The following is a 12,922-nucleotide window of genomic DNA, read 5'->3' as shown; positions in this document are numbered from 1 at the left end:
TATGTCACTTCCAGGTATCTCTAGTGCATCTCTAGGAATTGCCAGAAACTCTATGGTAAAGCTTCAAGACTTGTACACTTGAAGCAAAAAACAGGACTTAAAGCGGGGGGGAGGGAAGAGATTCTCTGCACTAATCGGGGGCCTAGCAAGCCTAAAAGAGTTTCTTCTAAAGCATATATTCATTTCAGATAGACACTGGCCTAATGAATATAAAATAGCACTTCCTGTATGAATTGTGATATGCTAAACTGAGAGGATGGTGGAGGGAACCCACTGATTACAAATTGCCTTTCAGATTCTTTGCCCATACCTCTATGAGAAAGTATTCAACTCACATCACTAGCACTAACAGTGAAAAGTCTGTGCCTTCTAGACTGAGAGTTCAGCTCGCCTCTGATAGGCAAGCAGACGGATTAATTTTATAAAGAAACGGATGAAACCTGGATACTACTTACCTTCTTCCACAGTACTCACTATCCGCAGCAGATCCATGGAAGCAGTTATTAAAAAAAACACAGGAGATCTGAAGAATTTTGTTGCTGGGGACAAAATGTTGTATCACTTCATCTAAGAGATGACAACATAGACCAGGGGTGGCCAAACATGCTTAACCTAAGAGCCACATAGAATATACATCAGATGTGTGAGAACTGCAAGACATGAACGTCAGGTGTTTGAGAGCCTCAAGGGAAGGAAGGAAGGAAGGAGAGATGGAAAGAAAGCAACTTTAAGACCGATTTCCCACTAGCCTTATGCCACTCTCACTCTCCTCTTCTCCGTGGGGCTTCCGTCCGATTTCACACTATCTTCCCTGGGGCTGCAACTTGCTCCACCTCTTTCGCACAGCAAACAAGATCCTCGCAAAACCAATTTCTGTTTGCTCTGTGAAAAAGGCAAAGCTAGTTGCAGCCCCGGCGCAGATAGTGTGAAATCCGACGGAAGCCCCGGCAGAGAAGAGGAGTGTGAGAGCGGCATAAAGCTAGTGGGAAATTGTTCTACGTTTCTCCAAGCTGCTGTCTAGCAGGGCAGTGGGGGCTTCGAGAGCCACACAATATGTATGAAAGAGCCGCATGTGGCTCCCGAGCCACAGTTTGGCCACCCCCGATATAGACCAACGTCATAAGTGACCATAACCAAGTTCTAAAAAAAGCCTCAGAGCTAGTTTTGAGAAAGCATCTTATATTATCAGGTGAATGGAAGGTGGCAGCCACATGTTCATTAGTTTCACAAGCTCTGTCTACAGGAAATAAACTGCCTCCCAATGATGGTGTTTTGAAATTGGCAGGACGTGCTCCCGCCGGACAGCCTCTAACGCCCATCAGGCTTTTGCGGGATGAACCAGGGGCAATTCCTGGGTCAAGATGAAATGAAAATGAAAAAGAGTCGCTATTTTATTTAAAAGCACAACCATTTCCCCACTCGCTCTCCTTTTTTTGTAAAACAATTTTTATTAGTAACATATGGTAATAAATCTATATCTTACATCTTTAAAAATTTCTTTTATCTACCCCATATATTACTTTCCACCCACCCCTCCCCCTGTTACTTGACCCCCGCCAGTGTTATTTACTTTAAAAAAAAATATTAAAGGTACCCTTAACTATTAAAACAAAATTTTATTTTCTTCTTCTTTTTACAACTTAATTATTATCAAAAATTGTCCAATGTCCTTTTATTTTCCACTCGCTCTCCTTTTGAGGCGATCAATAACAAAAAAAAAATCTCTGCACTCACATATTGTTGACTTCAGACACGGGTGGGGTTGGAAGGGCTGAGACCACCAGAATTCCCGCTGCTTCCTGAACAGAAAAAGAAAAAAGTGTTAACGCACAGGGTCGGCCCTAGACTGTCTGGCTGCTGACGTGCTAGGCAAGGCTAACTTCTGGCACCCCCCCCCCCACACTAATAACATCATTGAGTCACATGGGGGGCACCCAATTTGGTGTCCCCAGAAGGCTGGTGCCCTAGGCCAGAGGTCCCCAATCCCCGGGCCATATAATAACAAGAAGACAACGACATTGGATTTATATCCCACCCTCCACTCTGAATCTGAGTCTCAGAGCAGTTCACAATCTCTTTTCCCTTCCTCCCCCAACAGACACCCTGTCAGGTGGGTGGGGCTGAGAGAGCTCTCCCAGAAGCTGCCCTTTCAGGGACAACCTCTGCCAGAGCTATGGCTGACCCAAGGCTATGCCAGCAGGTGCAAGTGGAGAAGTGGGGAATCAAACCCAGTTCTCCCAGATAAGAGTCCGCACACTTAACCACCACGCCAAACGAATAGAAATAAAGTGCACAATTGTATCCTCCCGAAACCATTGCATCCCCTCCCCCCCGCCCCGTTCTGTGGAAAATTTGTGTTCCACAAAACCAGTCCCTTGGGGACCACTGCCCTAGGCAATTGCCCATTGGCAGGGCCAGCCCTGTTGACACATTTAGGAAACAAGCCAGAAGACCTCAAGGTCTAAACTGGGCCTTACCATTGAACCACTGATTGGTGAGGAAAAGGAAAAACCTGCAGATATGCTAAGAAACCAAAAAGGTCAGTAATGAAATCCCACTCACTCAGCTGCCCTTTGGGCCCTGATCCATACAGAACGTGAGTTTCCCATTTAAAATGATGGCCCAGGCAACCATGAGAAGAGGAACCATTTCATAGAAACACAGAGCTGGAATGGACCTCGAGGGTAATCTAGTCCAGCTCCCCCCCTGCTCAGTGCAGGAAATTCACAACTACCTTCCCACCGCCAACTCCCCCTCTGTGCCCAGAGGAAGGGAAAAAACCTCCAGGATCCCTGGGCAAATCTGGCCTAGATTTCATCAGCAAGATGCATAGAGATGATGATGTAATAATAATGTAAAGGTAAAGGCAAAGGTAGTCCCTTGTGTCTCAGAAACCATTTTCGACTCTGGGGTGATGTTGCTTTCTCAACATTTCCACGACTAGGGTTGCCAATCCCCAGGTGGGGACAGGGGATCCCCCGGTTTGGAGACCCTCCCCCCGCTTCAGGGTCATCAGAAAGCAGGGGGAGGGGAAGGAAATGTCTGCTGGGAACTCTATTATTCCCTATGGAGAATTTATTCCCATAGAAAATAATGGAGAATTGATCTGCGGGTATCTGGGGCTCTGGGGGAACTGTTTTTTGGGGTAGAGGCACCAAATTTTCAGTATAGCATCTAGTGCCTCTCCCCAAAATACCCCCCAAGTTTCAAAAAGGTTGGACCAGGGGGTCCAATTCTATGAGCCCCAAAAGAAGGTGCCCCTATCCTTCATTATTTCCTGTGGAAGGAAGGAATTGAAAAGGTGTGCCGTCCCTTTAAATGTGATGGCCAGAACTCCCTTTAGAGTTCAATTATGCTTGTCACAGCCTTGATCTTGGCTCCACCCCCCAAAGTCTCCTGGCTCCACCCCCAAAGTCCCCAGATATTTCTTGAATTGGACTTGGCAACCCTATCCACGACAGACTTTTTACGGGGTGGTTTGCCATTGCCTTCCCCAGTCATCTACGCTTTCCCCTCAGCAAACTGGGTACTCATTTTACCGACCTCGGAAGGATGGAAGGCTGAGTCAACCCCGAGCTGGCTACCTGAAAACCCAGCTTTCACTGGGATCGAATTCAGGTCGTGCGTGAGTGGTTCTGATTGCAGTACTGCAGCTTTACCACTCTGCGCCACGGGACTCTTGTAACAATAATGTAGGGCATTTACATTGATTTATGGGTTAGGATTAATAGATGAAATCAGGGCCTTTTTTTTAGCAGGAACGCACGGGAACACAGTTCCGGCTGGCTTGATGTCAGGGGGTGTGGCCTAATATGCAAATGAGTTCTTGCTGGGCATTTTCTATTAAAATCCCCATTTAAAACAATGGTGATGCCATGGGGTCCAGCCTAATATTCAAATAAGTTTCTGCTGGGCTTTTTCTACTGAAAAAGCCCTGGATGAAATAGTTCTTTGATGAAGACAGATCTCTGACTAGATCTTTAATAAAGAGGATACATTTTAAAAGCGGTTCAGATTAATGAGGGCAGCGTATGTATATATATATATATTTAAATATAGGTGCTTACAAAGAGACTTGACCTGGATGGCCCAGGCTGGTCCGATCTTGTCTCGGAAACCAAGCAGGGCCTTCCCTGGTTAGTATTTGGATGGGAGATCACCATGGAAGACGAGGGTTGCTACGCAGAGGCAGGCAATGGCAACACCACCTCTAAACGTGTCTTGCCTAGAAGGCACCACTAGGGGTCGCCAAAAGTCAGCTGTGACTTGATGGCACTTTCCACCTCCACTTACAAAGACCCCCTCAATACCAGTAGCATATCTTAAAAGACTCATTTCCTCCTTTAATTAGTTAATTAATTAATTAACTTCCCGAGAACGGGCTCAGGATGGGTCACATCAATAAAAGAATTACATAATTATAAACAACTAGCTTAAACAACCAGATAAGCAATTGCAAATTAACAGATTCAAAAATTCAGATGACAGCCAGGTCAAAACCTAAATCCTGAATAACATAAAACAATTAGCAGTAGTCAAAAGCAATTCCTGCTCAACTGGAATTCACAAGTGGACCTGCACATGGCAGGGAGGCCATGTTGATGCTTAACGATGGCTGCTGCGTCAACTAAAGGCCTGGTGGAACAGCTCTGTTTTACAGACCCTGAGGAATTACAGCAGGCTCTGAAGGGCCCCAAGAGCCCCGTGGCGCAGAGTGTTAAAGCTGCAGTCCTAAGTTCTGCTCATGACCCGAGTTCGATTCCTGGTGGAAGCTGGGTTTTCAGATAGCTGACTCGAGGTTGACTCAGCCTTCCAGCCTTCTGAGGTCAGTATAATGAGTCCCCAGCTTGCTGGGGGGAAAGCGTAGATGACTGGGGAAGGCAATGGCAAACCACCCCGTAAAAAGTCTGCCGTAAAAACGTTGTGAGAACAATGTCACCCCAGAGTCGGAAATGACTGGTGCTTGCACAAGGGTCCTTTCCTTTCCCTGCAGGGCCCAGATCTCCAATGGGAGCTGGTTCCATCAGGTTGGGGCCAGGACAGAAAAGGCCCTGGTCCTAGTTGAGACTAAGCAGGCATCCTTGGGGAGGAGGGTTATGTGTGTGCATCTTTTCTAAGATGGTGCCTCGTGGCATCCAACATTTTAAAACAGATATTTCTCCCTGACTGAGAAAGTAGCACAGCTCTCTAAGTTGCCATCTTCTGGCACCATTTATTCATCTATCATTTATAGCCCACCTTTCTCCCCTAAAGTCAAAAACAAAGTAGGTACAACATGAAATAAAATTATCATGCCAACAAAACCTGTGTACGAGTATGCTCTGTGTGTGTGTGTGTGTGTGTTATATATAAAACACCAGCAAATCTAAAACACTGTCACTGTAACTGTGCTCTCAAACGTAGAGACTCTAGAGCAGGGGTATCAGACTCATTTGTTATGAGGGATGGATCTGACATAAACGAGACCTTGTCGGGCCAGGCCATGTGTGTCATAAAATGTAATGCCAGGTAGCAGAGATCTAAACTTTATAAAGGACACAAACACAATTAAAGATTTTTTTAAAAACTTAAAATAAAATATGCTTAAAAGATTAGAACTCTTGCAATATTTTGTTTATTTTACAGTTTCCAATAACTAACAACACCTCTTGCTCTGAATTACTGATTCAAAATCTGGAGACAATGTCTGTACTGTAGCAGTCTTGAGTACGCTGTTCAGGAGTTGTATCTGTTAAGTTACAAACCTGCTTTTGATTTATTGACGTTCATTACAGAAATCTCATGGATCGTTTTCGCACTCACCTTCCGCCGGTGCGACCCCCCTCTTCACCGCGCAGGATCTGCGCGGATTTCGCACTAAACGCTGCGGAGCAGCCAGAAAAGCCGGAAGCTCCCGTCGCAAAAGCCGCGCAAACGCCAAACTGCTTTTTGGCGGTTTCAGTTTGAGCGGCTTTTGTGCCGGGAGCTTCCGGCTTTTCTGGCTGCTCTGCAGCGTTTAGTGTGAAATCCGCACAGATCCTGCGCGGTGAAGAGGGGGGGTCGCGCCGGCGGAAGGGGAGTGCGAAAACGACCCTGGTCAATGCTTTGAGCCTGTGACCAAGGTTCTGTACATAAGTTGCTTCATGTGCCAGCCCCCGGTGACACGTTTGACACCCCACATTAAATGGTGGAAAATGTGATTAGCAACAGCAGCAGATTTATTATTTATTTTTTTTCAGCAGCAGCAACGTAATTAGTTTATCCAGATTTCTTTTACTACAATACAACCCTATCATTAGTCCATTTACATTTAAGTTCCACTTGCTGAGATCACGTTTGACAATGACCTTCCCCTTCTTTTGTGGGAAACCTACATTTCCTTTACTTTTCTATATTGCAGTAAACGGCAAAATTACAGGCCTCGCCCTTATTAATGACCTTCAGAGCCATTCCAAGACCATTGTTCTTTGGCAAAGCTGCAGAACTAACAGTAGGATAAAGGTAAAGATAGTCCCCTGTGTAAGCACCAGTTGTTTCCAACTCTGGGGTGATGTTGTGATGTTTTCACTGCAGACTTTTTACGGGGTGGTTTGCCATTGCCTTCCCCAGTCATCTACACTTTCCCCCCAGCAAGCTGGGGACTCACTTTACCGACCTCAGAAGAATGGAAGGCTGAGTCAACCTTGAGCCCAGCTTCCACCAGGATTGAACGCAGGTTGTGAACAGAGAACGTGGACTGCAGTACTGTGGCTTTACCACTCTGCACCACGGGGCTCTTTAACAGTGGGGTATTTAACAACAATCAGCAGGTTTCTCTGTAGCATCTGGTCTAGATTACCTCTTCAAAAGATGATTGGAAGGAATCAGTCCGGCACAGACGCTGAGGTCCAAGACTTTCCTCGCCTGCCACCAGAAGGTGTCGTTCTGGTCCACAATCTGAAGAATGTCTCCCTTTTTAAATGACAGGCCGGCGTCAGCGCAAGGAATGGCAGGGTCCTGAAGGGGCCAGTAATCCGCCATCGCTCGCACGTAGAGCTGGACACGACAATGTGGAAAATAGAAAAAAAAAATGTCAACTGCTGGGCTGGAATAGGTACAGCTTTATTCAGATCTGATCAGCAGCAACGTGGGTCGATCCCCGCCCCCTCCCTCAAGTTGCAGCTGACCCTGAAGGGTTTTCAAGGCAAGAGATGTTCTTAAGGTGGTTTGTCGTTGCCTGCCTCTGTGCAGCAACCCTGGACTTCCTTGATGGTCTCCCATCCAAGGAGTAACCAGGGCTGACCCTGCTTTGTTTCTAGCATGTGCGGGGCTGGCCCTTGATCAGGGGTGTCAAACATGTGGCCCGGGGGCCAAATCAGACCCCCAGAGGGATCCTATCAGGCCCCCGAGTGACCGGCTGTCTTCTGCTTCCTTCTCCCTCTCTCGTTTCCTTCTGCTTCATAGTTTGTTTTGCAAGGCTTGCTTAATTGCACAGGAGCTACAGAGCAAAACCTCTGTTTTCTCCATTGGCTGAGGCTCCTCCCTTGGAGAGGAAGTGGGGGGGCAGAGCATGCTTTGCCAGGCTCTTTCAATCGCAGAGCCAAGCCTCTCTTCCTTCTATTGGCTGAGGCTCCTCTCCCTCCTGGTCCCCTGGGGAAGGAAGGAAAGAGCCAGAGCTTTCATTTGCCCAGTTCTCTGTATCCCCTGGAAGAAATGCAAAGAAAGCACCTTTACATTCAAGTGCTAAAGCTTTAAGCATGTTTATGTTTTTTTTTTAAATCCTTAATTGTGTCTGTGTCCTTTATAAAGTTTATCTCTGTGCTACCTAATCTTAAAAAGGTACACACATTCACACACACCCCACTTCATGGACAGCAGTAGTTCTTCTTTCAGCAGAATGTTATTGGGTTAAGCTCTGAAGAAACAGAGGGATCCTACCGTTGTTTGATTACTGACAGGTCGATCTGAAACAGGAATCAGCTTGAACATGATTGTTCCCTGGGACTGGGACTGCAAGAAGCCAGAAAAAGGGGGGAAAAATTATTATCATTACAAATTTTGCCGTGACCTGGATAGCCCAGGCAAGCCTGATCCCATCAGATCTTGGAAGCTAAGCAGGGCCAACCCTGCAAATATTTGGAAGAGAGACCTCCAAAAGGAATACCAGGACTGGGAGACAGAGGTAGGCTGTACCAAGCCACTTCTTTGAATGTCCTCCATGCCCACCCCATCAACCAGCTTGGAGAAGGCATTACTCACTTTAAATCACTTCTCCAAGTCAGCAGCTGGCAGCTTGGAGAATGTATTCAAAGTTAAAGTTGCTTTATTTTCACCTCTCCCTCCCTCATCACATCTCCTCCCTGCCTCCCCCCTTCCTTGCTTGTGGCTCTCAAACATTTCATGTTTATTCTATGTGGCTCTTACATTAAGCATGTTTGGCCACCCCTGGGCCAGACTCTGGTGAAGACAAGGACCCAGAGGGGTATAATGCCAGAGGAAAAAAAAGGAAAGGTCCCCTGTGCAAGCACCAGTCGTTTCCAACTCTGGGGTGACATTGCTTTCACAACGTTTCACAGCAGACTTCTTATGGGGTAGTTTGCCAATGCCTTCCCCAGTCATCTTAGCTTTCCCCCCAGCAAGCTGGGTACTCGTTTTACCGACCTCAGGAGGATGGAAGGCTGAGTCAACCTTGGGCCGGCTACTTGAATCCAGCTTCCGCCGGAATCGAACTCAGGTCGTGAGCAGAGTTCAGACCACAGTACTGCAGTACTGCTGCTTTACCACTCTGCGCCACGGGGCCACCTATATAATGCCAGAGACCACCCTCTAAAACATCCATTTTCTCCAGGGGAACTGAGTTCTGTAGTCTGGAGGCAAGCTATAATTCCATGGGGTCCCCAGGTCCCATCTGGAGGTTGGCATCCCTAAAATAATCCCATGAACAGCCAGGAGCATGTTATGAAGAAAGGGGTCCATAAAGAAATGGCATTGCTAGTCAGAGCAAGGAAATCACGCAGGAAAGAAAGAAGCCTTTTGGCAACTGATCAACACAGTATGTGGTGTCAAAAAAGACGATGTGCAAACTCAGGGGTGGAATTCTGGAGAGCCAGTTTGGTGTAGTGGTTAAGTGTCTGGACTCTTATCTGGGAGAACCGGGTTTGATTCCCCACTCCTCCACTTGCACCTGCTGGAATGGCCTTGGGTCAGCCATAGCTCTCTTGCAGGAGTTGTCCTTGAAAGGGCAGCTGCTGTGAGAGCCCTCTCCAGCCCCACCCACCTCACAGGGTGTCTGTTGTGGGGGAGGAAGGGAAAGGAGATTGTGAGCCGCTCTGAGACTCTTCGGAGTGGAGGGCGGGATATAAATCCAATATCTTCTTCTTCTTCTTCTTCTTCTTCTTCTTCTTCTAGCAGGAGCTCCTTTGCATATTAGGCCATCCACTCCGATGTAGCCAATCCCCCAAGAGCTTACAAGGCTTTTTTGTAAGCTCTTGGCGGATGGTGGTGGCCTAATAAGCAAAGAAGCGCCTGCTAGAATTCAACCCCTGTAAACTATAGCAATGCGCAGAACTCTGTACAAAACCCAAAGTCATGCACAACTTGGAGCAAACAACCAGGCTTCTTTAGTGAGATTCACAAACTGAGGCTTTCAGGGTGTCTTCGTGTGTTCATTTTCATGGATTATGCGCTGCCTTTGGGTGCTATTAAAACCTTTGTATAACCGTACCAGGATGTGGATGACTTGCTCTGGCTCCAGCCCTTCCACTGGAACACCGTTCACCTCTACCAGTTTGTCTCCAGCGTACAACAACCCTGCAACAAAAAAGGCCAACATGAAGGGCTTCACTCAAGAAGAGGCAGGCAAAGACACGTGGTGCTTTCATGAGAGACCTGGACTCTTTCTTGGCCTCAGATCTGTGCAGAGATTTTCAGTACTTGAGCCTTTTCTATAAAGCACACTCCAGGTGGGACCTGGGGATCCTCCGGTTTTAGCTCATCTCCAGATTACAGAGATCAGTTTAGGGTTGCCAAGTCCAATTGAAGAAATATCTGGTGACTTTGGGGGTGGAGCCAGGAGCAAGGGTGTGACGAGCACGATTCAACTCCAATGGGAATTCTGGCCATCCCATATAAAGGGACCGCACACCTTTTAAATGCCTTCCCTCCACTGGAAATAATGGATAGGAGCACCTTCTTTGGGGGCTCATAGAATTGGACCCCGCAGACCAATCTTTTTGAAATTTGGAGGGAATTTTGGGGAGAGGCACTGGACACCATGCTGAAAATTTGGTGCCTCTACCTAAAAAAACAAACAAACAGTCTCCCCAGAGCCCCATACTGAAGATTTAATGTTTATAGCACCATAATGTTAATTTTAATATAACTTGTAAATTGTTTTAATGATGATTTTATAAGTATAACTGTTGTTGTATATTGTATTCTTGTGTTGTGAGCCGCCCTGAGCCTGCCCTGGCGGGGAGGGCGGGATACAAATAAAAAGTATTATTATTATTACCCTATGGGAATTGGTTTTCATAGGGAATTATTGGAGTGCCCAGGAGACATTTCCCTCCCCCCCACTTTCTGATAACCCTATTTCGGGGGAGGGGGCCTCCAAACTGGGGAATCTCCTGGCTCCACTTGGGGATTAGCAACCCTAGATCAGTTCTCTCTAGGGTTGCCGATCCCCAGGTGGAGGCAGAGGATCCCCTGGTTTGGAGGCCCTCCCCCCACTTCAGGGTCATCAGGAAGTGTGTAGGGGGGAGGGAAATGTCTACTGGGCACTCCATTATACCATATGGAGACTGATTCCCATAAATTATAATGGAGAATTGATCTGTAGGTATCTGGGGCTGTGGGGGTAGCCCTGTTTTTTGAGGCAGAGGCACCAAATTTGCAGCATAGCATCCGGTGCCTCGTCTCAAACACCCTCTAAGTTTCAGAAAGATTGGACCAGGGGGCCCGATTCTATGAGCCCCGAAAGAAGGTGCCCCTATCCTTCATTATTTCCTATGGAAGGAAGGCATTTAAAAAGGTGTGCGGTCCCTTGAAATGTGATGGCCAGAACTCTCCAAAGAGAGTATTTCTCAGTGAATACTGCTAAAAAAATAATAATAGTGGTTTGAATCCAATGTCAGGGGTCCCTAAACTCCGGTCCATGGCCCAGTACCAGTCCGTGGCACGTTAGCAACTGGGCCATGAGTTGCATAACTATTTCATTATATATTACAATGTAATAATAATAATAATAATAATACATTAGATTTATATCCTGCCCTGACTCAAAATCTCAGAGTGGCTCACAATCTCCTTTATCTTTCTCTCCCACAACAGACACCCTTTGAGGTGGGTGGGGCTGAGAGAGCTCTCCCTGGAAGCCACCCTTTCAAAGACAACTCCTACGAGAGCTATGGCTGACCCAAGGCCGTTCCAGCAGCTGCAAGTGGAGGAATGAGAAATCAAACCTGGTTCTCCCAGGTAAGAGTCCGCATACTTAACTACACCAAAATAAAGTGCACGATTGTATCATCCAGAAACCATCACACACACACACCCCCAGTCTGTGGAAAAACTGTCTTCCACAAAACCGGTCCCTGGTGCCAAAAAGGTTGGGGACAGCTGTCCTATGTGATCCATGGGTTAGTCTCAACTATGCACCCTTCTGTTCCAAGAAAAGGAGCGACATTTGGATCTTTTTCCCAATTTGCTCTGAAGCAGGTTTACAAAATATAACTATACACAATATCCCACTGCACGCATTTTCTTCTTTTTTAAATAAAAAGTGGCCACCATCCCTTTTCCCGATGCACATTTGAAATTCATCTTACCGCTTCTATCTGCCAACCCGCCGTGGATGACTCTTGCCACTGTAATGTCGCCTGTTAGCTCATGGCGTTTAATAGTGGCCCCCTAGGGGGAAAAATTAAAAGATATATTATCTTGTTTCTATTCCCATTTTATTCATTTAAAGTGTAGAGCTGGCGAGCTTTCATAAATTATTATGCATGGCCAGGGGTGGGATTCTAGCAGGAGTTCTGTAATGTATGGCGTTCGCAGAACGCAACCATTTCATAATAACACAACAGCAAAATAGCGTTAGTCCGCCCAGCAGCGGAGGCAACTGAGAACATCCAGGTGCCTCCGCGCGGGGCGCTGCCACCCGCCAATCACAGCTAGTGGCGGGAAATATGGCTGGCCTACATTGGACTGGCCAGCAGGAAGAATAGTTCCGGTGCTGTATATATGCGGGGCCCGGCCCGCGTGTTCCCTCTCTTCCATCTTGTTTTGTACCATGTAATAAACTACGTTGCCCTACGCTCGTCTCCGCGACTGGTACATTACAAGTTCCTTTGCATATTAGGCCTCATACCCCTGATGTAGCCAATTCTTCAAGAGCTTACAAAAAAAGAGCCTTGTAAGCTCTTGGAGGATTGGCTACATCAGGGGATGTGGCATAATATGCAAAGGAGCTCCTGCTAGAATTCTACTCCTGTGCATGGCAAAAACATTAAGGATGGAGCCCTCAGCAGATGTTCCACCCTTCTGTACAATTACTGAATATCTGCCCAGGGCATTTAGAAGAAATTTCTTTGCAACTAAATCTTCAGTCCACACACGATTCTTCAGCCTCAAAAGTTTATCATACATTTTAACAGATGCTTAAAAGCAAACATTAATGTAGCAAAATTTAGCAGTAGGTAAATTGCGAGGTACCATAACAAATTTTGTACGTCTTTTTTGAGAACTTTGGGGGAAATTTATTACTAAAATAGACTGCACAAGTTCAAATGTAAAAATGGAACTTTACGAGGGGTTGTTTGTTTTTCACAAGGCAAACGATCCTCATGGCTTCCTCATTTTCAGGGATGTTGTCCGGCAGAGGTGGAAGAATCGGTTCGTAATCTTTCTGGGCCACTGTGTCATGAGCAGACAGCAAAGCCTGTGAGTGGGGAGAAATGGAAGGGTT

At 46.6% G+C, this 12,922-nt stretch overlaps 1 protein-coding gene across 1 annotated transcript in view; it reads right to left on the bottom strand.

Annotated features, from left to right (window-relative positions):
- The window catches only part of MPP4 (MAGUK p55 scaffold protein 4), a 51,335-nt gene that overhangs the window by 26,937 nt on the left and 11,476 nt on the right, over nucleotides 1-12,922 (bottom strand). Inside the window, exons 6-12 of the mRNA XM_060257006.1 lie at nucleotides 12,764-12,895; nucleotides 11,784-11,865; nucleotides 9,683-9,768; nucleotides 7,897-7,968; nucleotides 6,818-7,014; nucleotides 1,735-1,799; nucleotides 456-539 (exon numbers count right to left, since the gene is read on the bottom strand). Coding sequence (XP_060112989.1) covers nucleotides 456-539; nucleotides 1,735-1,799; nucleotides 6,818-7,014; nucleotides 7,897-7,968; nucleotides 9,683-9,768; nucleotides 11,784-11,865; nucleotides 12,764-12,895 — 718 coding nt within the window. The remainder of the gene's footprint in view (nucleotides 1-455; nucleotides 540-1,734; nucleotides 1,800-6,817; nucleotides 7,015-7,896; nucleotides 7,969-9,682; nucleotides 9,769-11,783; nucleotides 11,866-12,763; nucleotides 12,896-12,922) is intronic.

Source organism: Heteronotia binoei, chromosome 16, assembly GCF_032191835.1.
Source record: "Heteronotia binoei isolate CCM8104 ecotype False Entrance Well chromosome 16, APGP_CSIRO_Hbin_v1, whole genome shotgun sequence".
Classification (NCBI taxonomy): Eukaryota; Metazoa; Chordata; class Lepidosauria; order Squamata; family Gekkonidae; genus Heteronotia; species Heteronotia binoei.
Note: the sequence above shows the minus strand (reverse complement) of the source record. Positions and strands in the feature narration are given on the sequence as shown.